The 26,311-nt window shown below is 38.3% G+C and overlaps 2 protein-coding genes across 2 annotated transcripts in view; one reads left to right on the forward strand and one right to left on the reverse strand.

The window, feature by feature from the left end:
• Nucleotides 1–26,311, reverse strand: part of LRP1B (LDL receptor related protein 1B) — a 1,933,320-nt gene that overhangs the window by 365,045 nt on the left and 1,541,964 nt on the right. The gene's annotated exons all lie outside the window — the stretch shown is intronic.
• LOC102996722 (kelch repeat and BTB domain-containing protein 4-like) lies at nucleotides 2,883–4,556 on the forward strand. The gene is given in 2 exon segments (XM_055087660.1): nucleotides 2,883–3,692; nucleotides 3,695–4,556. Coding segments are annotated over 2 exon segments (1,470 nt in total). The 5' UTR covers nucleotides 2,883–3,001; the 3' UTR covers nucleotides 4,474–4,556.

Raw genomic sequence — 26,311 nt, forward strand, 5'->3', positions numbered from 1 at the left:
TGATGATGGCCATTCTGACTGGTGTGAGGTGATACCTCATTGCAGTTTTGATTTGCATTTCTCTAATGATTACTGATGTTGAGCATTCTTTCATGTGTTTGTTGGCAATCTGTATATCTTCTTTGGAGAAATGTCTATTTAGGTCTTCTGACCATTTTTGGATTGGGTTGTTTGTTTTTTTGATATTGAGCTGCATGAGCTGCTTGTATATTTTGGAGATTAACCCTTTGTCAGTATGCAACCTATTTTTAAAATTTCTATTTCTCACCAGCATTAGTGTCTACATTCACCTCTGAGCAAAGTATTAAACCTCTCTATTTCCTCCCTTTATCTCCATCCTTATCATTTTTAGTCACCTAAAATTATTTATCAGAACTTTGGTTTACTTATCCTCACCATTTCTCAACTGCTACAACTTTCTCTACATCAACACCAGCCCTGGGTTTCAACTTGGTTCTCATACTCTTCCACCTGTTACCTTCTTGTCAGCATTTTCATGAAAACTGAAGTTAATAATTGTTTGCACCTCCAAGTTTGAGCACAAAATCTGCCTTTCATCATACAATTAATTTCTGAACTCAGACTATGATATCTGCCCTACCAAGAACTAGACAATGGGGTCAATCACTTTAATGATGTCGTTACTACTGACGTCAGCTTTTATGCCTTTCTGGACCTCTCATCATAATTCCTCCAACGCTGTACTTCTCTTTCAGAAATGGAAGATTGTTAGAGGAAGGGACAGAATCATTGGCCAAATTCATCTAGTACAACTTTAGCTTAGGCTTTTGTTCTTCCTGACACATTTCAGTGCTGCCTTGGTGATTTATATGCCACTCTTCACAGTGTCTCATTCTCTTTTATTTCTTCCCATAATTCTCTCCTTGCTTGACTTTCATGATTATATACATTCTTGTCTCTCTCCCTATCTATTCCTATTCCCCACCTCCTAATCCCCATTATGAGTATTTCCCAAGGCTCTTAGTGAATATAAGATAGCTTAGCAATAGAAGCACCTGCAGGATGACCCCTGACAAAGATTCTCTCTTAGCCATGTTCCTCTGAGCCCTTTTCTGGACTAAGCCTCAATCTGGGCCTATAGAAATGACAAACTCTCAGCACAAATGAGTTCATCTACACCCTGCCCCCCACATTAGAAAATTAAACAAACACTAACCTATTTTCTAACAGCTCAAGGCAGCATCCCTAGGATGACCCTAGACCGTCTACCCTTAAAGTACCTGCATGAGAAAACTCAAAACTGTTAAAAGAATCTACGGTTCTTTCCAGCCAACACTTGCTGATAGGTCCCTGCCCACCCTTCCTCAGAGCATTTACTAAAAAGAGCTTACGATTGTGGATCCTTCTTCTGTCCCTTTTATTGTACACATATCTCCTATAATTCAAGAGTGTCTTTCTCAAGGATCTGAAAGCTCTTCCTTTGAAATGTAATCATCAGGCAGATAGGAGCTCTGTCTCCCAGTCTCCATGGAGAACAGAATCCTAACTTTGATAACTGCCAGTTAGCAGACACAGCTAGCCTAATCAAATTCACACTGACCCATCCTTTGTAATTTCTTTCTTCCCTTCCCTGTTTACCCCACTCCTTATTCTGTCATTCTCCCTTTAAACCATTCAATCACCTCTGTACAAATCATAGTTGAGTTCAGTTCATGCTGGACCCTCTTCCTTATTGCAATAGTATATTACTAATTAAAATCTGTCCTTACCACTTTAACTAGTGTCTGGCTTGGTTTATCTTTGCTCCCCAAATTTCTATTGCAAATTCTACATACTTCTCTCTAACTCCATTTTCAGAAGAAAACTTAGGAGATTTAGAGTGCTTCTTAACTCTACGGAGTAATCTTTTTCTTCCTAATAGTATTATTTGCCCCTCAAAAGAAACCTCTTTATTACAGTTAAATAACTAGATAAACCACTTATAGGAAGTGTTGAAGAGCTGTCTTGAGTAGCATATTTGAGGTTAAAATAGATTGTCTGAATATCAGGTTTTTTGTTTTTGTTTGTTGATAATAAGACCAGAGAGCTGAATTGCTTAGGAAAATAAAGTAGATTTCTCAGTGCTATGTGATAGAAGAGATGAAAATGTTATGAGGTGATAGCTAAAGAGAGAAATTTGGGGAAGGAAACACTAAGATCTTATTGGGAATTTCCTGTGTGGTGTTCAATGAAACCCCTGGTTTGCATGTTTCCATGAAATCCCCAATAAAATATCCATTTCTTATTTAGGCTTGTTCACTGGAAACCTTAGTAGGAATATGGACTCAAGGAGGATTCAGGGCAAGAGCTTAAAGCTGTGCTTGGAAATTCCAGCATGTCTGGGTTATGGTTATAGATTTAGATTATGTTCTTCTACCATTAGATACATTTTTTTTTTAAAAAAGGATACCATATATGCACTTTTTTTTTTTTTTTTTTTTTTTTTTTTGTGGTACGCGGGCCTCTCACTCTGCTGTGGCCTCTCCCGTTGTGGAGCACAGGCTCAGCGGCCATGGCTCACGGGCCCAGCCGCTCCGCGGCATGTGGGATCCTCCCGGACCGGGGCACAAACCCGTGTCCCCTGCATCGGCAGGCAGACTCTCAACCACTGCACCACCAGGGAAGCCCCATATATGCACTTTTGAATGAAACTTTTCTCTAAGCAATCAAAGTAAAATAAAATGTGTGTCATAATGTCCTTCTCCTAGTCCTCCAATCACCAATTCCATTTACCATGAAAAAATGTCCTCAGAAAACTGTCTTCTCAAGATGCCTTCCTCATATTAGGCTCTTCTCACTTTACAATATTACTTTGCAAGCAGAGTTTCCGGGTTCCAGGCTTCGGAATGAAAGGAGGGAAGGCAGGTAAGAAAGCGAAGCCAGCAGGTGGGGAAACCGTGAGGTGAACGTGCCCTAGCTTGGTGTGACAGAGGCTGGAGAGAAGGCAAGGATCCTAAGGAACCAGACTGACAGCTGGCAGAGAGAGAAGTTGGCTACAACCATGGAATCACCAGAGGAGCCTGGAGCATCCATGGATGAGAACTACTTTGTGAACTACACTTTCAAAGATAGGTCACACTCAGGCCGTGTGGCTCAAGGCATCATGAAACTGTGTTTGGAGGAAGAGCTCTTTGCTGATGTCACCTTTTCAGTGGAAGGCCAGGAGTTTCAGCTCCACCGATTGGTCCTCTCAGCTCAGAGTTGCTTCTTCCGGTCCATGTTCACTTCCAACCTGAAGAAGGCCCACAACCAGGTAATTGTGCTGCAGGATGTCAGCGAGTCTGTTTTCCAGCTCCTGGTTGATTATATCTACCATGGGACTGTGAAACTTCGAGCTGAGGAGCTGCAGGAAATTTATGAGGTGTCAGACATGTATCAGCTGACATCTCTCTTTGAGGAGTGTTCTCGGTTTTTGGCCCGCACAGTGCAAGTGGGCAACTGCCTTCAAGTGATGTGGCTGGCAGATCGACACAGTGATCCTGAGCTCTACACTGCTGCCAAGCACTGTGCCAAGGCCCACCTGGCCCAGCTGCAGAGCACAGAGGAATTTCTCCACTTGCCCCACCATCTACTCACTGATATCATCTCTGATGGAGTTCCATGTTCCCAGAACCCAACAGAGGCAATAGAAGCCTGGATCAATTTTAATAAAGAAGAAAGAGAGGCTTTTTCAGAGTCGCTCAGGACTAGCTTGAAGAAGATGACTCCATCAGTGTAAATGGCCAAAATAGCTCGTGCCACCAGATCACTGCAGCCTGCAAGCATGGCGAAGACTTGTACGTGGTGGGAGGGTCCATCCCACGGCGCATGTGGAAGTGCAACAATGCCACTGTGGACTGGGAATGGTGTGCGCCTTTGCCCCGTGACCGACTCCAGCACACCCTGGTGTCTGTGCCCGGAAAAGATGCCATATATTCACTGGGTGGCAAGACACTGCAGGATACCCTCTCCAACGCAGTTATCTATTATCGGGTAGGTGATAACGTCTGGACTGAGACAACCCAGTTAGAGGTGGCTGTGTCAGGGGCCGCTGGTGCCAACCTCAACGGGATCATCTACTTACTAGGGGGGCAGGAGAATGACCTGGACTTCTTTACCAAACTGTCCCAACTCATCCAGTGCTTTGACACAGAGACAGACAAGTGTGACGTGAAACCCTATGTGCTGCCCTTCGCTGGCCGCATGCACGCAGCTGTGCATAAGGATCTGGTGTTCATCGTGGCTGAAGGGGACTCCCTGGTGTGCTACAATCCCCTGCTAGACAGCTTTACCCGGCTTTTCCTTCCTGAGGCCTGGAGCTCTGCCCCATCCCTCTGGAAGATCGCCAGCTGTAATGGGAGCATCTATGTTTTTCGGGACCGATATAAAAAGGGGGATGCCAACACCTACAAGCTTGATCCTGCCACTTCGGCTGTAACTGTCACTAGAGGCATTAAGGTGCTGCTTACCAATTTGCAGTTTGTGTTGGCCTAAGGCTGTGAGGGGAAGAGCAGCTGACTTTTGCCCTCCCTTTCTCCAGCACCTACCCATCCAAACTCAAAGTCCCGGAGGCCCCCATTCAGGTACTATGTTATTTTTTGGCACATGTTAGAAAGGCAGTGCCTCAACCCTTGAACTCATAAGGGTGTTCTGTTTGGGGCTTTTTAGACTGCTGCTTCTCAGCTGGCTGCTTGAACTGAGAGTAGGCCAGCCTGTTCGCCATCCCCTTGTAATCCTGTGCCTCCCTACAGAGCACATAGAGCAAGCCTCTTCTCCGCCCTTAGGCACAGCCTCCCCTCTTTACCTGATCAGTGTTAAATAGAAGCACCCCTGATCCCGGGACAGAAGGAAAGATGCCCAGTCTTCCTTTTTTTCCATAGCCTGTTAAGTGGCTAATTGGTCATTTTTCCACGAAGAGTTAGGTGTTAGAATTCTCCTTCAGGCTTTGGTTGGGAGAATGGACTAAGCTTAAGGTGTCCTTCACCAGCAAGAGTCTACCCTAGAATTCAGGACGTTCGTCTATTGTTTTTCATCTATCTGTCAAGAAATGTATACTTTGGTTTTATTTTTGGCTTATTCCAAGGAGTAAGCCAGAAAGAAGTAGAAAGGATTATTTCTGATTAATCGCAGAAACTTTTTTCAAACTCAAATATATAAGGTCTCTACTCTTTTAAAAGCTCTAAGCTAAGCCAAGAGCTAGGAACTGTTCATACAAATAAAAGTTTTTGAAGGGATATGTGTGTCTGTTTTGAATTCTGAAGGGTTGACTTCCTAAGGGAAACTAATTACATACCCACACATTTCTAAGTCAGTCACAATACTGATTGAATCCCATACTTCCTTGTCTGCATACAGGATGACTGCTCCAAAAGTGAGGAGAGCCCCATAAGGCCAGTGAATTAGGATTCTGACAGTGGCAAAGAGCCATAGCTGAGTATTTCTCTTCTCTTTTCCTAGTGTTAAACGTCTTTGAGTTATGGGGGTAAATATCATTAGGCACAACATCAGGTGCAGGACAGATTTCTTTGACCTTTGGAAAAAAACCCTTATCCCTGTCCCATATCCCTAGGCCCCATGAATAGAAGCCACACTAAATCTTCCTAGTCACACAACAGTGTTATTTCAAGAAAATGAAACAAGACACAGGGAGTGAAATTAACCCGCCCTTAGGCACAGCCTCCCCTCTTTACCTGATCAGTGTTAAATAGAAGCACCCCTGATCCCAGGACAGAAGGAAAGATGCCCAGTCTTCCTTTTTTTCCATAGCCTGTTAAGTGGCTAATTGGTCATTTTTCCACAAAGAATTAGGTGTTAGAATTCTCCTTCAGGCTTTGGTTGGAAGAATGGACTAAGCTTAAGGTGTCCTTCACCAGCAAGAGTCTATCCTAGAATTCAGGACGTTCGTCTATTGTTTTTCATCTGTCTGTCAAGAAATGTATACTTTGGTTTTATTTTTGGCTTATTCCAAGGAGTAAGCCAGAAAGAAGTAGAAAGGATTAGTTCTGATTAATCGCAGAAACTTTTTTCAAACTCAAATATATAAGGTCTCTACTCTTTTAAAAGCTCTAAGCTAAGCCAAGAGCTAGGAACTGTTCATACAAATAAAAGTTTCTGAAGGGAAAAAACAACAACAACAACAACAAAAAAAAAAGCAAAAAAAAAAACAATATTACTTTGCCTATACTTCTATTTTCATACTTATTAAACTGTATCATAATAATGTTAAGATCTATTTCTCTAACCATGTTGCAAGCACCTTAGTGATGACTTATTTATCTGAATAAGCACTGTCTTTCTGGGATTGACCACTTAAAATACAGAAATAGGCTTTATATGTCTTAGTCACATTTGTATCTCCAGAACCTAGTGATGGTAGGTAATAAGTGTGTCTCATGTTTGTTGAATTCCCAAATAAAATGCTCAAAAATTAATTTTTTAATTAAGCATAGAGCAGTGCAGTGTGTGGGAGCTAATCTAATTTTTAAACTCTTCTTTACTAAGACATTCACTAAAAATGACCAAACTACTATTTAAAAATCACTCATCACAAAATTAAAATGATAAATGTATTAATAATGCCATTCCCTCGGCAATATTTTCTTTACATATTATCAAAAGTCAGTAATAGGCTCTCAGGTTCAGATACACTGATCTATTTAAAACAAAACTTTTTGGGGGAAAACAACATAAAACTGTGGTTTGGGACAGAATTACTTAGGAATTTGTTATTCGTACTATATTTTCTTTGTTCTCACGTCTAACGTTTCTCTCCCCTGATTCTATTTTTTTCTTTCCAATATGAATGTGGCCACTGATTGCTCACAGAATATCCTCATGGCCCCTCTATTTCCCAACTGCTTGTAATTTAGCTGTATTGATATGATTAATTCTGGCACATAAATTCTGGTGATGAATGGGAAAGATGTGTATCATTTTTAAGTTAAAGCAGAGAAAAGCAGGATAAGTTCTCTACAATTTTTCTTGCCCTGTCATCATCTTGGAAGCCACTTGACATGGTAGAGAGAATTGGAAGCAGTCTACATGGCTGAGTAACTTCATGAAGGAGGGCTGCCTTATGGAGTCCTCCAACTCCCCTCAGAGTTTACATAAACCAGAAATAAATATGTTAAACTCTGCCCCCCTGCTGAAAAAAAGAATGTGCTACTGAAATAGACATTAAGAAAATTGTTTCCTTACCTAATCTTAAATGCTATCATAAACGACTTTCATGCTTCAATACTGTCAGTTTAAATAATCTCTTTGTTCAGTCTACAGTTGTTAGTCTGACAGTGTTCATTCTTTAAAAATTATTCTTTAATGCCAACATTCCATTTCTAAATTGTAAATTTAGTCAGGGAATCAATATCTGGGACAACACAAACTGAAACCTAAGAATTTACCGTTACAATCCATTTAAAGAATGATCTGATGTGGTGTCAAAATTTGCATGCTAATTTTCTGAAGACATTTCATTTATAAATGATTCAGGTATAAGTTATTAAGAAATAACATTCTGCCAAAATGTATTTGTTAACTAACTACTATTTTAACAATCTGCTGGCAGAAAATTATTTTAACAAGCTACATTAAACTTTTTAGAAACCAAAATTTTATCCTTAATAGTTTATGAAACACATCCAATAATTTTATCCTCTGTTTATACTATCAGTTCACGTACACTATGTCCTGAACTTTGATTTCTTTCATTATTCAGTGATTACAAGCCCTGAATGCCATTTGTCCTGTTAAATTACTCTGTGAAAACTGAAGGAAGTAGCAACACTACCTTCCATCTATTTCATTCAAATAACAGTAATAGTTAAAATGTATAAAGTGTATATTGAGAATATGCATGCTAACTAACCTGTCTCAGAGGTTAGCAATTTTGGGACTCAGAAGTCACAAAAATTATAAAATATCTAATTAATAGCTAGCATTTACTAAACACTTACTATGTGCTTACCACTATTTTGACAGTTTATATTATTTAACCTAAGGACCCAAGTATCTGACCGGTGACAACTCTGTCCTTTCGGTCTGACTGCCCAAGTATTTTCTCTTTCTTACGTCAAACTCCCAGAACAACACAAAGGCAGAATGTGAGCATCTTAAATGGTATATTGCTTTGAAGAATACCACACAGAAATCTGCATTTCAAGTAAAAGGTGATTAAATAGAATAGAAACCTAGGGGAGAGTTATACTAAGTTAGAAATAAGGTATGTTAACGACGGATCTAGTTATAAATAGATCTATTATGGAAACAAAGAGCAATGTGTTAGTGTGATCCAGACAGGTCAATATATCCTTTTAAAGACTAATTGTTTTTCACAGCAGAAAGGTAAGATGTGACTTTGATGCTGGGGACTCTTCTTTCTGATCTTCTTTTCTCTTTTCTGACACCATGTTTTTCTTTGCCCTTCAAGGGACCCAGGGAAAAGTAAAAGTTCAGATAAGGCTGTATATTCAGATAATCAGCAGTACACAGCCTTAGCAAACATAGTTTAAAAACAAGTAAAGGGCTTTCTACTCAGATAAAGTGATAATAGTTAACATTCATACTGTCGAGAAAATAATTATGATTATTTTTCATAAAAAATTAAAATGTAAGTTCTCCCTTGAAAAAAATCTACCATTACTCAGATATTCATTTATTGTTTCCTTTAACTAACCAGCCGATCCTCCAGAATCTTACCTAAGAAGGAAAATTTTTAAACTTATTGAGGACTCTCATTTTATTCTTTAAGTAGGAGAAAAAAACACAAATATACATAAATGCAGAGTAGAATAAAAGTGCACTACACGCCTAGGAAATCCTGTGAGCTAAAATCTAGTTGCTGTCTTTTAACCTTTTAAAAATATTCTCAGTGTTAATTTTTTTTTCTTATTTGAGTTTTCTTTCTGAAAGTATACACTAGTTTTAATATTTATTTATCAACATCATCATTATTTACTATTCAGTGATAAGTGGGAGAAAGATATAAAAATATTTATGTTCAAAAGTTTATTGCATGTATGCATATATTACTGCAGAAAAGGGGTTTAAGAAAGAAAGATATTTTGTTTTAAAGGATAAGTGAATAGATTAGATAGGGAAAATGAGTTTGTTTGTTTTTTAAGTGAGTTCCATAGCAATGAGAGTTCCATAGAAAGATTTGGGACTAAGAGTCACAAACATCAAATCTCTCAAAGAAAAAAGATGGCATAATGTAAAAATGAATACCTTCTTACTGTTTTTTTTTCTTTGCATACATGGAAGATGCAATAAATATGGAAAACTTCAAAGCTCTCGAGAGAAAGTTAAAAAAATAATTATGTGACAGGGAAAAGATTCAACTGAAAAATTCAATAATCCTTTACCATTCCATCAGACAGTAAGAGTTGAGAAAATAAGTAAGAAATAAAGATATGCCTTATAGAAAACAGAGAAAAAAAAAAGCATTTTTTTGTCTCATGGCAGAACAAGGTAGAAAAACAAAAGAGAAAGAATAATAAGAACAGAAATCTTGCTAATATTCAGGACAGAATAACTTCAGGCATATAACTTAAGAATCACTGGCAAAGCAAATGATTTTCAAAACAAATTTGTAAAAGCTTTTTTCCTTGTTGATGAGCTTGAGATCAGGAGTGCTGAGGAAAGGGTAGGGAACTGGGAAGCTGGTTGGAAAATAGTGCTCTCCAACAGGGCTGAAATAACAGTCATATAATTTTAAGTTAGAATTGGGGGGTTGGCGCTTTAAGATTGTATCAAAATGAAAATCTAAAAAGATACGGCAATGTGGGCGGGGAAATACTTATTTTCTATTTAGAAAAAGATTATCCAAAGACATGTAAATAGCTCTCCTGATGGAAATGGGCATATAAGATCAGTTGCACCTATGTGACCTCGGATTCCTGTACACCCCATAAATCATTTCTCACCTCAAGTATCTAAAAATTGAACATTTTACTATAACTGAACATGGATTGTTTATGTAATTTGAAAAGCATTTATTGATAAGGATTCAGAATCTGAGAGCACGTATGTGTGTGTATATATACATGTACATGTCACCGGCAAGGCCAATTAACAATTCCCAGGAAATAAAAATAGGATATGGGTAATACAATAAAGTCTAACCTTTTTTTTTTTTTCTTTCCTTCACGCCGTGTCTAGTTTCACTTGCTCATAGGGTGCCGCTTGCAGAAAGCTCACACCTGACCCTTCAGACCAGAGTGCCTTGTGTGGAACGGCTTCACGAACACCTCAGCTCAGGGCTGTGCGCAGAAGCGCCCTCACGACACCTCTCACGACGCCTCTCACGACACCTCTCACCACACTGCAATTCAAGATGGTGGCGGGCCTTACGCAGAGACACTGCACACCACACTGCGGACGATCTGGAGCTTGAGCAGCACAGCTGCTCAGGCCTTGAGAAAACTCTGCCTCCTCACCGCTGAGGAGAACCCTAAAAAGCGGCCCCACCCACGGCCTTTTGGGGAAGAGCCTGGACTCTAGAGCAGGAGCTCGCACCTCTCCTTTCTTTGATCCGCGAGTAAAGCTTTCCTTTGCTTCTGAACCAAACTCGGTCTCATTTTACTGACGCAAGTTACACCAGACAGAAGGACCAACTCAAGAGGGTCGGTAACGTACACACACATATACACAAGCCTATATAATATTTTTTTTTGCAGGAAATAAATGAATCACAGAAACGGCAAAGATGGATATAAAAAGGAATGAAATGGCTAAAGGTCTGTAACACTGAAAACCATGTGAACCTCAGGGCTGTCGAGTACCCGAGCAAAGACTGAAAACTAGTTTTTAATTCATTGGGTGTTGCTGACTGACTGACCAGGAGGGAATTCCCGTATTGCGTTGTTTCTCATTTATAAAATGGAGTTAATAACCAACAGTTCCTTAACGGCCCTAGGTATGTTACGAAGATAAATGCGATTATTTCTGTGTAAAGTTTACGGTTTGTTAGAAAGAAGTATTACAGAAATAAATGTTGGCATTATTATGGCAATGCAGAGGCTTTCAATACATTATAAGTAAAACAACACTCCATCTTTCTATCACTTTAAGGATTATAAAAGCTTCACAGAGAAAATGAAGAAGGTATTTAAATCTTTGAAATAAATAAAAATGAGAAAGCTGCTTATGACAAAAAAAAGTGCCAAATAAGCAAATATGATAGATTGATGGATTGGTTCAATAACTACTCCATGCCTTCAAAGTAGGCATTTTTAACATAAATTTATCCTATGTGTTTAAAATCTATCAGGATGCTGCAGTCAGAAGTTTACATATTTTTCTTTCTTCTTTTCCTTCTTTGTCTTTTGCCCGTTCTTCCACTTTGATTTTTGAAATCTGACTCATCACAGTAAATCATATTCACTCTAAGGGTTAAGAGTCAACATTTTGAGAAGATAATGAACCTTGATGAAGTTAGGAAGGTAGCCAGTCATGTTAGTGCAAGGCTGTTTGTCCATGCCAAGCCAACCTGAACATTGTGGCATCAAAAATGACAGCTGTCGAGTTGTTAAAGAGAGAAGGACAGGGGAATGAAGGCTGTAAAGTTCAATGAGATTAAGTCGGAATCTGTTTAGGCTATCAGTCAGTTGTCATTTCTGCACAACTGCTTAATTGTACTACATACTTCCTAGAGGAAGCTCCCAGAAGGCTTGGTGATCTCTTTAGAAAAATGTTACAACTATCCCCTTTGCTTAAATGTCTAGAAGAAAGTAACGTTGACAGAATATGCATTAGTCTGCTTATAAATTAAAAAAAATTTTTCTTCTGCACTTAATTATGTGGAATCATTAAACTTCATTGGAAAATGTATTCAAGTTTTTCTATGGATGTTTATTCTAAAGTTTCTAAGTGTCAAAATCAACATGAGATTCTATAAAGTTAGTATAAAGGTCTTCAAAAGATAGTGATGCCATGAAGATTTCCTAAAAATGAAGAATGTTTTAATTATAAATATTCCATGTTGTAAGGTATGAATCATATATTTGAGAGCAGAAATGTGAAATATAAATAGTAAGTATTCAAATGATTCATCCCCCTAAAATCATTTAGAATATTGTGAACCAGATTTCTTACATATGAAAATCATCCTGCACTCTAAAATTAACATAAAATCTAATGAAAAAAATAGGAATGTTGATGAATTTCTGGGGTGGTTTTAATAGTGTATCACCATTAAACAGTTGCTGGGTTTTCTACTTTCTATATTAAAACTTGTTATTTTCTCAAAGCTCCGCTCCTCTACTGTATTCTTAAAATGAAAGTGCATTTACATTGGGTATAAATTAATAGAATTTTTTTTTTAACCTCTCATAGCAAGTACTGATGTTATCAAATAATCCATTGAGTCAAGAAAGCATGAACAGGGATATAAAGGAACACACTTTTTTACTGACACACTGAATTAAAACTCTGAGGGTATTAGATGCTTAACATCTCGATTAAATTTATTCTACCCATGAAGCAACAGTTTATGATTTTCAAGTGAATAGCACACTTAAATGAAGGGAGCATTAATACAATATGATATTAATATACAAATATGCACATTATTCACCTGCCACTGATGTTCTGAATTAAATCAGTAATGGGGTGTATAACTGATTAAATATCTACACAACAGAAAGCAACAGCTTATGATTTAAAAAGGCGCTGGTAGAGTGATCACATCATTACACTGCCAAATGCCATCTATCACTTTTACTGAACTTAACGAAGACAGATTACATCCCACAGATGAGATGCAGCCCATAAATACTGTCATGCTGATCTTCATCTGACTTTCCTAGAGAACAGACAAGAAACAAATCAATAATTGCAGAAGTCATACTAGAAATTCAGTGTTATTCAGCACCCAGAAGAAATCTTGTAGGACATTATAGCAGCAAATAGCCAGCCCTAAATTCAATGAAATCTGCTAATTCATGCTTTCTAAGTTAACTTATTTTCTGTTTAAGCTTATTTACTTCATCAAGTTTAAGAGGAAGCATCTATTTAGTGTAAGGCACCACCAATCACTTTTACATTTTAAACCAAAACTGTTTAAGGGCCAACAAACTTCTTTTGCAACAAACGTTCTTCACTAAGTGCAGTATGCTTCTTGACTTGAGTTATGAGCTCATACAGGTAATTACAAATGTATGACATAGAATACTGGTTTTAAAGTCACTGTCTTCAAACACTGAAACAAACTGAATACCATAAAAATATGCATAAACGATACATTCATTTTACAACTTCTGGGTTGTTTTAATAGTGTTTCTCCATTAAACACCTGCCTGAGTTTGTATTTACCATCTCATTTAGCTTTCACAGTTTACCTTTGTGGAAACTGCCTGTCAATTGCTTCAGTACTCCAATCACTGGAGACCAGATTGCTTTCTGTCACTCTGCTTGTATAATGTTATGGTAATAGATAACAGGTGGTCAGTATTCATCGGCTGAGGTAAAGATGATGTCTCACAAGCTATAAAACATCTGAGAAAATGCTTTAACAGTTCACACTTACTACTAATTGTGCCATTAGAACTTTAATTAATTCTTTACCCTTCCACTATGTTCCTTAGATGGCCATAAGGCAGGAAATCATTCAGAACAGAAAGAAAGAATCTAAAGAGATAATAATGAGGTGTAATAAAAGAAAGAATGAGTGGCAGAATGGCTAACATTTTGCTCTGAAACTAGAGCAGATTTTGATTGCTTAATCAGTTCTGTATTTGATAATGCCCCTAAAAGGGAATCATTTTTTAAAGAGTACCTTAATTCTGAGAACATGTTAACCACTGTCTACATTTAAACTGACTATCCTCAATTACTAACTATATCTTTGAAAGTATTTCAAAATACTTCCCTTCTGATTTTAAGGCATCAGTAATCAGATCCTCAGAAAACAGAAATGGATAAATGAGACATGAAAAAGCTTTCACTCAAGGAAAATCTATATATTTAAAAAATATGGCCTTAGCACAAATTGCATAAAAGGTGGAAACGGGGCATTAGGCTCAATGTCACTGAACTAATGTTTCAGCTCAGGTCAATTTCGACGTTGGCATCTCTGGTATCTAATTTTCAAATACAGTAGCACATCTTTAGACACATTACATGGTTAGACAGTTCTACATATCAGTAACCTCTGATACTTTGAATTTTGTAACTTTAGTTCTAACAATTTGCTTGCTATCAATTTATTTAACATATCTACAATTTGTAATTCATTTGAATAAAACTGAATACAAGAGCAATAAAATTGATATCCTTAAGAAAAATCAAAACTAGAATATTTAAGAAAAACTGTAGATTGTGTTTAAAAAATAAAAAGACTAATTTTCCTTCTTATCTAGTACACTAAATAGAAATTGAACAAATATTTATCAAGACAAATGATATGAAAAGGATACCGCTCAGCAAAGTCCAAATAGTCATCTAAAAAGAAGTCTAAATTTACACACAATTTTAATATATTATGCTACTATGAAGAACTTTCCATTTTGCTTCCAACTAAAAAAATAGTTTTGCTTTGTTCTCTTAAAAACTCTAATGTTCAAAAATATTTTTAAAAAGGTTTTAGAAACTAACAAATGTCCAAGCTGCTTGGTGAAGCACTATGACTCCAAAACTAAGTTGGAAATATAACAATGCAGTTCTCAACCAACTGAACCTAGCTATGATTGAACCCATTACAAATGTAATTTGTAATTACACAAGAGGAGTAAATCTCAGATGCAACTTTGTTTTCTCACTCCCAGGAAGATATATGCCAAATTTCTAGAGAGATATCAGTGTCTACAAGGTTTAAATCTTTAGGTCTAACCCAAGGCAAACAGGCTGTATAGACCAAGCAAGTCATCAAGACTTTACCTCTGATTTCTGAAGCTTTTTCATGCACCCCAGTCCCCTACACTTTACAAATTAAACATTATTAGTTAACATTGATTTGGAATTGCAGTGCCATCTACCTGTTCATCCTGCTATTGGGACCTGGCATTTAGCAATTACCATTTTAGCATCAAATGTGACACCACCCCTCAACTATGATTTATCTAGTAAACCTCTCTCATCACACTCCCATTCCCACCCCAGATTAATATCCTTTAGAATAGTTACGAGATTCTTATCTCAGAGGAGTGTTCCCACCTGCCAGTTATACACTTAACTTTTAAAGGGACTGGGGATATAGCAGTTAAGAAGAGGGTTTTCCATGGGGTTTATGCTCTGTATGGAGGAGAGAGACAATAAACAAATTGGTAATGTGTCAGTGATAAACAGTTCTATGAAATACTTTTTCAAAAGGTACTCTTAGAGTGGATGATCAGAAAAGGCATGTTTTAGGAGGCGATCTAAAAGACAGGTGGGACAAATTGTGAGTTCTTAGGTAAGAACATTCTAGAAAGAAGAAACAGCCCTGAAATGCCAAAGTCCTGAAATCAGATTCTTTGGGTTATTCATAGAATAAGGAGGCCAACTGCCAGAAAAGAGACAGCATGAGAAAAAGTAATAGGATATGAGACTTGGGGGTGGGGAGATGGAACCATGCAGGGCCTCGTAGGTGTAAAGTGAGAAAACTTTGGAGGGTTTTTTTTTTTTTGCTGTATGCGGACCTCTCACTGTCGTGGCCTCTCCCGTTGCGGAGCGCAGGCTCCGGAGCGCAGGGTCAACGGCCATGGCTCATGGGCCCAGCCGCTCCGCGGCATGTGGGATCCTCCCGGACCGGGGCACGAACCCGCATCCCCTGCATCGGCAGGCGGACCCCCAACCACTGCGCCACCAGGGAAGTCCCTAGGGTTTTGAACTGAAGTGTTAGCAATTGTTTTTTCTATGGTTTTAACAACTTGACTGCTTTGGGAAAGGTTGCAAACAGGTCAGCTGGAAAGCTATTACAACAACCCAAGTCATATGATAATGCTTGGACTAATTTGTAATCAATGGAGTTAATAAGAAAAGTAAGATATTGGAAATATTTCGAAGCTAGATACAATAGAAACAATAAGACAAAGTAAAAATAATTTTTAGAAGTAGTAGAAGACACCAAAGGCATGATCCATGAAAGAAATAATTGATTCAATTAAATTTAATTAAAATTAATACCTTTTGCTCTGCAAAAGACAATGTCAACAGAAGAAGACAAGCCACAGACTGAGATAAAATATTTGCAAAATGCACATCTGATATAGGTTTGTTATCCAAAATATACAAAGAAACTTAAAATGATAAGAAAATTAACAAACTACTTTAAAAATAGGCGTCATACCTCAACAAACACCTCACCAAAGAAGATATACATATGGCAAATAGCATATGAAAATATGTTCAACATCATATGTCATTAGGGAATTTCAAATTAAAACAACAATGAACAACTATTAGAATAGCCATAATCCGAAACATTGGCAACACCAAATGCTGGTGACAAAGTGGAGCAACAACAACTCCCACTCATTGCTGGTGGCAATGCCAAATTATACAGCCACTTTGAAAAGCATTTTGGCAGTGTCTTACAAAATTATACATACTCTTACTATATTATCCAATAATTGCATTATTTTGTATTTACCCATAAGAGGTCAAAACATATGTCCACACAAAAACCTGCACGTGGATGTGTGTAGCAGCTTTAGTCATAATTGCTAAAACTTAGAAGTAACACATAGGTCCTTCAGTAGGTGAATGGATAAATAAACTGTGGCATTCAGACAATGGAATATTATTTGGTGCTAGAAAGAAATGAGATAACAAGCTGTGAAAAAATGTGGAGGAATCTTAACTACATATTCTAAGTGAAAGAAGCCAATCTGAAAAGGCTACATGCTATATGATTCCAACTATATGATACTCTGGAAAAGAAAAAACTAAGAAGATGGTAACAAGATCAGTTGTTGACAGAGGTAACAGAGGAGCAAGGGATGAATAGGCAGAGGAGAGAAGATTTTTAGGGCAGTGAAACTGTTCTGTATGATACTACAGTTGTGGATAAATGTCATTAGACATCTGTTGAAAACCATAGAATGCATAATACCAAGAGTGAATCCTGATGTAAACTATAGACTTTAGATGATAATGATATAACAAAGTATGTTCATTGATTATAACAAATATATCATTCTGGTGTGGGATGTTGATAATGGGGGTGGTTGTATATGTGGGGAGAGGGGCAGGGGATATATGGAAATTTTCTGTACATTTTGCTTAATTTTTCAGTGAACCTAAAACAGCTCTAAAAAGCCTATTAAAAATAAATGGATAGATAAATACATTAAATAAATAAATAAATAAAATTTTTTTAAAGTAGTAGAAATATTTTGAAGTTAATTACAGATATGGGAATGTCTTTCTAAGTTTGGTGCAAAAACTAGAATCCATAAGAAAAGATTAGCAAATTTTAGTACATAAATATTTAAAACTTCTGTTATGGAAAAAAAGAGTAAATAAAGACAATTAAAAGATACCATATTGAGGAAAATATATATATATAAGTATTTGACAAAAGATTAATATCTATAGTATACAAAAGGTTTCCCACAAATCAATGAGGAAACTATGGAAAACAATTTTAAATGGGCATAGGTATGAATATCATTCTTGACCCGGTTTCTACTTTGAAGCTGCTATGGTACATCATCTGAAGAACAGCCAAGTGCACAAATCCACTAGAAAAAAGTGGAACTAGATTGTCTTACAGCCCACCAAGGGGCTCAGTGTATCCCAGAACTCCATGAAAAAGAAGTTCCTGCTGCCAACCTGGAGTATGGATATGAAAACTGGAGGTCCAGCTGCTGATTCGGACAAGACGTGCTTCAATAATAAAACTTAAAATGTGACGTTGGCTTAGTGAAGGCAATCAAGCTCTAGGTGGCAGGAACTCAAAAATTACAGGCACACATTTACCAATTTAATTAATTATAGATACAGGGAAGGCAAACCACCTGCTAAACTTGCTCTAGATTAAGAGGAAATTTTTCATGAAATTTTTATGTATCAGGTGATCTTTGCCACTTTCAACACAGTTCTATAAGATAGATATGAGATCAGACTGGAGCTAGATGGCAAATAGGAGAAAGGAAAAACAAATTGGATAAAGCAGACTTTTCTGCCTGAGTTCTGAAATTTAACTGAGAGACATAATTTTGTGTCTTTTAGGAAGGAGAGTTCCAAACTAAACAGTTCTAGGCAGTGAAAACAAAGCATTGGCCTTGGAATAGAAGACAGAGGCAACAAATCATTTGCAAGCACTTCTCATTAAGTGTTCTCTCTAAAACAGTGGGACACAGGTCATCAGCAAAGATCAGACAAAACTGTGACCTTCACAACCAAGCATACCATTTCACATGGTATCTAGATGACAGTGAGAGAGAAAAGCCGTGGGAGGGTGGGGGAGGAGAGAGAGAGAGGGAGGTAGAACACAGGAGACAGTAAGTGAAATATGTCTTCAGGCTTAAAAATTGTCTATGCACTTTGGCTGCACTTATTTCTCCAGATTTGCAAAGTTCAAAAAATTTTATAACATGGTGGGCTGACAATGGAGAACTCATACCATCATTTATGTTGTTATTTAGTAAAGTAAGTGTATATGACCTCTGACTCAAAAATTCTACTTCTAGGAATTTATACTTCAGTGATGCCAGTACAGGAACAGAAAGACTTGTGTATACAAATGTCAAGTGCTATAATTTTTGTAATAAAAAAGCATTCTGAATGGCTTAAGGTCCATACTTAAAAATGTGTTAACTAAATATGGCACATTCACAAAATGAGGTACTATGTAACTGTCTGAATAATGAAGTAGTCCACAGATACTGATATAAAACAAAACTTCATCATATCTTAAGTTTAAAAATGCAAGTTTCAGGACTATATATACACATGTATATATGTTTATATAAACATTTGAACCTGCACAGAAAAGTTACATACCATATTACCTCTCTGAAATGGGATGGGGACTTACCAAGAACCCTTCATGGAGATTCTGATTTTTGTTTTTACAATGAATATTTTTACATAACAATAACTCAACAAATAAATATGTACAAAGGAGCACTGATAGTGCTAAAACTCTCATTCAGCAAAAAACACAATAATGAGTACTGTGACAAGGATAGCAAAGAAATAGGGATGATTTCAACACAGCAATAACAACATAGTCAAACTCAAGAAGCAAGTTGTTTGGGCCCTTCAGTTTCTTGTTTATATGACTCATATGACTAGAACTCAATTAAGGTCAGCTACTAAAATAGTAAAGAGTAGTTCTCAAAGTGTGGTCCAATGGACCACCAGCATCAGCATTAACTGTGAACTTGTAGAAATGCAAACTCTTAAGTTCTACCCCAGACTCACTTAATTAGAAACTTTGGGAGCAGTGCCCAGCAATCTCAGTTTTTTGTTTTTTGTTTTGGTGTGTTGGGGGGTGCACCCTGCACCATGTAGGATCTTAGTTCCCTGACCAGGGATCAAACAGTGGAAGCGCAGAGTCTTAATCACTGGACCAGTAGGGAAGTCTCCAGCAATCTCAGTTTTAACAAGTCTTCCAGGAGATTCTGGTGCATGATAAGGTTTTTGAGCCACTATAGGAGAGAACAGTGATTAAGAGTAAAAACTCAGACTTTTATTTCAGCTTCAAGACATAAAGAGCTTGAAAGACAGCACTCCCTTCCTTACAATAAGAAAAGAGCTGAACACAATGAAAATCAGCAACTTTTCCTGCACCAATCAGAAAACAGAGGTCACAGGGCAAACCATCAACTGAAATCTGGAGAGAAAGGCAAATACAGATAATCACAGATGAGGTCAGGTTGCCAAGAACACAAGCCACTGGAGCCATAAACATCTAAGAGCACTTAAACAGTAATTTTAATAAATTGTTGGAGTTGGAGTATAGACTAAAGTAAAAATGAGAGGTTCCTACAATCCAGTCTTAGAGGATATCCACACCTCTGTGGGTTTTACTTCTAGGAACTCCACCATGTTCTCACAGTGAAAAACCATGAAAAAACCTCATGTTTCTGGCAGGGGCAGGGGAAAAATAACCATTTAAAAATATGCTGAGAGAATTTCAATTACAAAGACCCACGCAGCAAGAGAAAAGATTTTACTCGAGACTTATTCATTATGGGGGGAGAAAAGTTACCCAGCTCCATCCCCTCTAGCCTTCCTATCTCATCTAACATGGAGGTGGGGGTGGCTAGGTAAAAGCTACAAGGCTCAGACTCTATTTAAGAAGTAGTTTTTAGGGAAAAACAAAGGGAATAAAAAAGATGAAAACAAGGATGCTAGAGGAAACAGAAGGCTCATATACCTAAAGTTACAGCAAACAACAAACACAGCCCGACTCCTTGCAAGATTAATATAAAACCTCACACTATAGGCCTATTCACCTCAGTTTCTATTACCTGATACATCATGCCCAGCTTTCAATACAAATGTGCAAGCCATGCTAAAAGGCAAATAAAAACACAATCTGAAAAAATAAAGCATGCGTCAGAACCAGAATAAGATAAGACAGATTCTGGATCTATCAGACAGGGAATTTACAGTAATAATGATTAATAAGTTCCAAGCTCTAGTGAAAAAAGGACAACATTCAAGAACAGCTAGGTAATGTAAGCAAAGACATAGAAACTATAAGAAAGAATCAACAATAAATGCTAGAAATCAAAATCACGGTAACAAACATAAAAACTGCCTTTGATAGGATCGGCAGGAGACCTAGACACAGCTCAGGAAAGAATAAGTGACCTTGAAGACATGTCAGTAGCAACTTCCCAAGTTAAATACAAGGATTAAAAAATAAAAAACAGGGCTTCCCTGGTGGCACAGTGGTTGAGAGTCCGCCTGCTAATGCAGGGGACACGGGTTCGTGCCCCAGTTCGGGAAGATCCCACATGCCACAGAGTGGCTGGGCCCGTGAGCCATGGCCGCTGAGCCTGTGCATCTGGAGCCTGTGCTCTGCAATGGGAGAGGCCACAACAGTGAGAGGCCTGCGTACCGCAAAAAAAAAAAAAAAAAAGGCCCCAACAGTGAGAGGCCCGCGTACCGCAAAAAAAAAAAAAAAAAAAAAAATTGAAAAGAATATTCAAAAACTGTGGAACAATTTCCAATGGTGTTAACATATACCTTATTAGAGAAGAAATGAATGAGAAGAAAGAGATAACAGAAGAAATATTTGAAGTAAAAATGAATGTGAATTTTCCAAAATTAATGCAAGGCACAAAATCACAGATCCAGGAATCTCAGGGAACACTAAGCAGAATGAATATTAAAGCATCTATATTTAGGCATAATACATTCAATGTGCAAAAAATCAGAAACAGAGAAATCTTGAAAGCAGCAAGAGGAAACATATAGAGGAACAAAGATTTAAAAATTATACTGAACTTTTCATTAGAAACCATGCAAAAAAAGGGAGTGGTGTAAAATATTTAATATGTTGAAAGGGAAAACAAAAACCTAAAATTCTATATCTGGTGAAGTTATTCTTCAAAATTAAAGGAGAGCCCGCTTCCGCCAGGGGAGGATCCAATGAGAGGTCTGCGGCCTGGAAGAGGGCCTTCACCTGAGCATGCTGGCACCTTGATCTTAGACATTCAGCCTCCAGCATGGAGGTGGATCAAGAAGGATCTTGCTGCGATTTATGTCAGAGAGTGTTCTGCCTGTGTTTTCCTTGAAAAGCACTCTTCTTAGTTGATCAATTTTACAGTAAAGATCATGATTTCAGTTTCTGAGTGCTAAAGAATTTTACTTGGGACAATATACAGTTTAACCTGTAGGGCATTTCAAGCCTTTGAAAAAGATGGGGAGGAGAGAAAAAATGTTGATTTGTCTACTTGCAATCAATTATAAAGATTTTATGAAAAAAAGCAACTATGATTACCTAAGGTTCTGGGGGGAAAAAATGTTGAAACAACATGCTCAACTCAGAGCTCCAGAAATATTATTGTCTTTGACCTGTAGCCCCACTCCATCCTTGAATTTCTGATCCCTAAAGGAGTCTAGTTGACCTTTTATCTTAAAGCCTTTGAACTGACTTAAGTATTTTGTATCCACATTCTCGCAAAACCCATCACTACAACTTTTCTCTATTGCTGTCCATCCTTGAAGTTTCCCTCCAAATTTTCTGGATTTTACTGGAAATGACTATATCATCATTTAAATAATGTTGTCGAGAGGGAGCTTCAAGATGGTGTAAGAGTAAGACGCGGAGATCACCTTCCTCCCCACAAATACATCAGAAATACATGTACATATGGAATAACTTCTACAGAACACCTACTGAACGCTGGCAGAAGACCTCAGACCTCCCAAAAGGCAAGAAACTCCCCACTTGTACCTGGGTAGGGCAAAAGACAAAAGAAAAAACAGAGACAAATGAATAGGGATGGGACCTGCACCAGTGGGAGGGAGCTGTGAAGGAGGAAATGTTTCCACACACTAGGAAGCCCCTTCGCGGACGGAGACTGTGGATGGCAGAGGGGGGAAGCTTCGGAGCCCCGGAGGAGAGTGCAGCCACAGGGGTGCGGAGGGCAAAGCGGAGATATTCCCGTACAGAGAACTGGTGCCGACCAGCACTCACCAGCCCGAGAGGCTTGTCTGCTCACCCGCCGGGATGGGCGGGGGCTGGGAGCTGAGGCTCCGGCTTCGGTGGATCCCAGAGACAGGACTGGGGTTGGCAGCGTGAACACAGCCTGAAGGGGCTAGTGCACCACTGCTAGCTGGGAGGGAGTCCGGGAAAAGGTCTGGAGCTGCCAAAGAGGCAAGAGACTTTTTCATGCCACTTTGTTTGTTGGTGCGCGAAGACGGGATTAAGAGTGCCGCTTAAAGGAGCTCCAGAGACGGGCGCGAGCTGCAGCTCTCAGCGCGGATGCCAGAGACGGGCATGAGATGCTAAGGCTGCTTCTGCAGCCACCAGGAAGCCTGTGTGCAAGCATAGGTCACTATCCATACCTCCCCTCCTGAGAGCCTATGCGGCCCGCCACTACCAGGGTCCCATGATCCAGGGACAATTTCCCCGGGAGAACACATGGCACGCCTCAGGCTTGTGCAACGTCATGGCTGCCTCTGCCGACGCAGGCTCACCCCTCATCCGAACCCCTCCCTCCCCCCTTGCCTGAGTGAGCCGGAGCCCATGAAGCAGCTGCTCCTTTAACCCCGTCCTGTTTGAGCGAAGAACAGACACTCTCAGGCGACCTACATGCAGAGGCAGGTCTAAATACAAAGCTGAATCCCGGGAGCTGTGCAAACAAAGAAGAGAAAGGGAAATCTCTCCCAGCAGCCTCAGGAGCAGTAGATTAAATCTCCACAATCAACTTGATGTACCCTGCATCTGTGGAATACCTGAATAGACAATGAATCATCCCAAATTGAGGAGGTGGAGTTTGGGAGCAACAATATATATATTTTTTTCCCTTTTCCTCTTTTTGTGAGTATGTATGTGTATGCTTTTGTGTGTGATTTTGTCTGTATAGCTTTGCTTTTACCATTTGTCCTAGGGTTCTGTCTGTCCGTTTTTTGTTGTTGTTTTTTATTACTTAAACATTTTTTTCTTAATAATTATTTTTTATTGTAATAACTTTATTTTACTTTATATTATTTTATTTTATCTTCTTCTTTCTTTATTTCTTTTTTTTCTCCATTTTATTCTGAGCCATGTGGAGGACAGACTCTTGGTGCTCCAGCCAGGCATCAGGGCTGGAGCACCTCTGAGGTGGGAGAGCCATGTTCAGGACACTGGTCCACAAGAGAACTCCCAGCTCCACATAATATCAAACAACGAAAATCTCCTAGAGATCTCCATCCCAACGGCAAGACCCAGCTCCACTCAACGACCAGCAAGCTACAGTGCTGGATACCCTATGCCAAACAACTAGCAAGACAGGAACACAACCCCATCCATTAGCACAAAGGCTGCCTAACATCATAATAAGGCCACAAACACCCCAAAACACACCACCAGAGGTAGACCTGCCCACCAGAGAGGATACAGCCTCATCCACCAGAACACAGGCACTAGTCCCCTCCACCAGGAAGCCTACACAACCAACTAAACCAACCTTAGCCACTGGAGACAGGCACCAAAAACAACGGGAACTACAAACCTGCATCCTGCAAAAAAGGAGACCCCAAACACAGTAAGTTAAGCAAAATGAGAAGACAGAGAAACACACAGCAGATGAAGGAGCAAGGCAAAAAACCACCAGACCTAACAGATGAAGATGAAATAGGCAATATAACTGAAAAAGATTTCAGAGTAATGATAGTAAAGATGATCCAAAATCGTGGAAATAGAATGGAGAAAATTCAAGAAACGTTTAACAAGGACCTAGAAGAACTAAAGAGCAAACAAACAGTGATGAACAACACAATAAATGAAAGTAAAATTTCTCTAGAAGGGATCCATAGCAGAATAACTGAGGCAGAAGAACGGATAAGTGACCTGGAAGATAAAATAGTGGAAATAATTACTGCAGAGCAGAATAAAGGAAAAAGAATGAAAAGAATTAAGGACAGTCTCAGAGATCTCTGGGACAACATTAAAGGCACCAACATTCAAATTATAGGGGGCCCAGAAGAAGAAGAAGAGAAAAAGAAAGGGAATGAGAAAATATTTGAAGAGATTATAGTTGAAAACTTTGCTAATATGGGAAAGGAAATAGTTAATCAAGTCCAGGAAGCACAGAGAGTCCTATACAGGATAAATCCAAGGAGAAACCCACCAAGACACATACTAATCAAACTATCAAAAATTAAACACAAAGAACAAATATTAAAAACAGCAAGGGAAAAACAACAAATAACACATAAGGGAATCCCTGAAACATTAACAGCTGATCTTTCAGCAGAAACTCTGCAAGCCAGAAGGGAGTGGCAGGGCATATCTAAAGTGATGAAGGAGAAAAACCTACAACAAAGATTACTCTACCCAGCAAGGATCTCATTCAGATTTGATGGAGAAATTAAAACCCTTACAGACAAGCAAAAGCTAAGAGAATTCAGCACCACCAAACCAGCTTTACAACAAATGCTAAAGGAACTTCTATAGGCGGGAAACACAAGAGAAGGAAAAGACCTACAATAATAAAACCAAACCAATTAAGAAAATGGTAATAGGAACATAATATCGATAACTACCTTAAATGTAAATGGATTAAGTGCTCCAGCCAAAAGACATAGATTGGCTGAATGGATACAAAAACAAGACCCATATATATGCTGTCTACAAGAGACCCACTTCAGACCTAGGGACACATACGGACTGAAAGTGAGGGGATGGAAAAAGATATTCCATGCAAATGGAAATCAAAAGAAAGCTGGAGGAGCATTTCTCATATCAGACAAAACAGACTTTAAAACAAAGACTATTACAAGAGACAAAGAAGGACAATACATAATGATCAAGAGATCAATCCAAGAAGAAGATATAACAATTGTAAATATTTATGCATCCAACATAGGAGCACCTCAGTACATAAGCCAAATACTAACAGCCATAAAAGGGGAAATCAACAGTAACACAATCATAGTAGGGGACTTTAACACCCCACTTTCACCAATGGACAGATCATCCAAAATAAAAATAAGGAAACACAAGCTTTAAACAATACATTAAACAAGATGGACTTAACTGATATTTATCAGACATTCCTTCCAAAAACAAAAGAATACACATTCTTCTCAAGTGCTCAAGGAACATTCTCCAGGGTAGATCATACCTTGAGTGACAAATCAAACCTTGGTAAATTTAAGAAAATTGAAATCATATCAAGTATCTTTTCTGACCACAACGCTATGAGACTAGATATCAATTACAGGTAAAAATCTGTAAGAAATACAAACACATGGAGGCTACACAACACACTACTAAATAACCAAGAGATCACTGAAGAAATCAAAGAGGAAATAAAAAAATACCTAGAAATAAATGAGAATGAAAACATGATGACCCCAAACCTATGGGACGCAGCAAAAGCAGTTCTAAAAGGGAAGTTTATAGCAATACAATCCTACCTTAAGAAACAAGAAACATCTCAAATAAACAAGCCAAACTTACACCTAAAGCAATTAGAGGAAGAAGAATAAAAAGTCCTCAAAGTTAGCAGAAGGAAAGAAATCATAAAGATCAGATCAGAAATAAAGGAAAAGAAATGAAGGAAATGATAGCAAGGATCAATAAAACTAAAAGCTGGTTCTTTGAGAAGATAAACAAAACTGATAAATCATTAGCCAGACTTATCAAGAAAAAGAGGGCGAAGACTCAAATCAATAGAATTAGAAATGAAAAAGGAGAAGTAACAACTGACACTGCAGAAATACAAAAAATTATTAGAGATTA

The sequence above is a fragment of the Physeter macrocephalus genome, chromosome 2 (assembly GCF_002837175.3).
Source record: "Physeter macrocephalus isolate SW-GA chromosome 2, ASM283717v5, whole genome shotgun sequence".
Lineage (NCBI taxonomy): Eukaryota > Metazoa > Chordata > Mammalia > Artiodactyla > Physeteridae > Physeter > Physeter macrocephalus.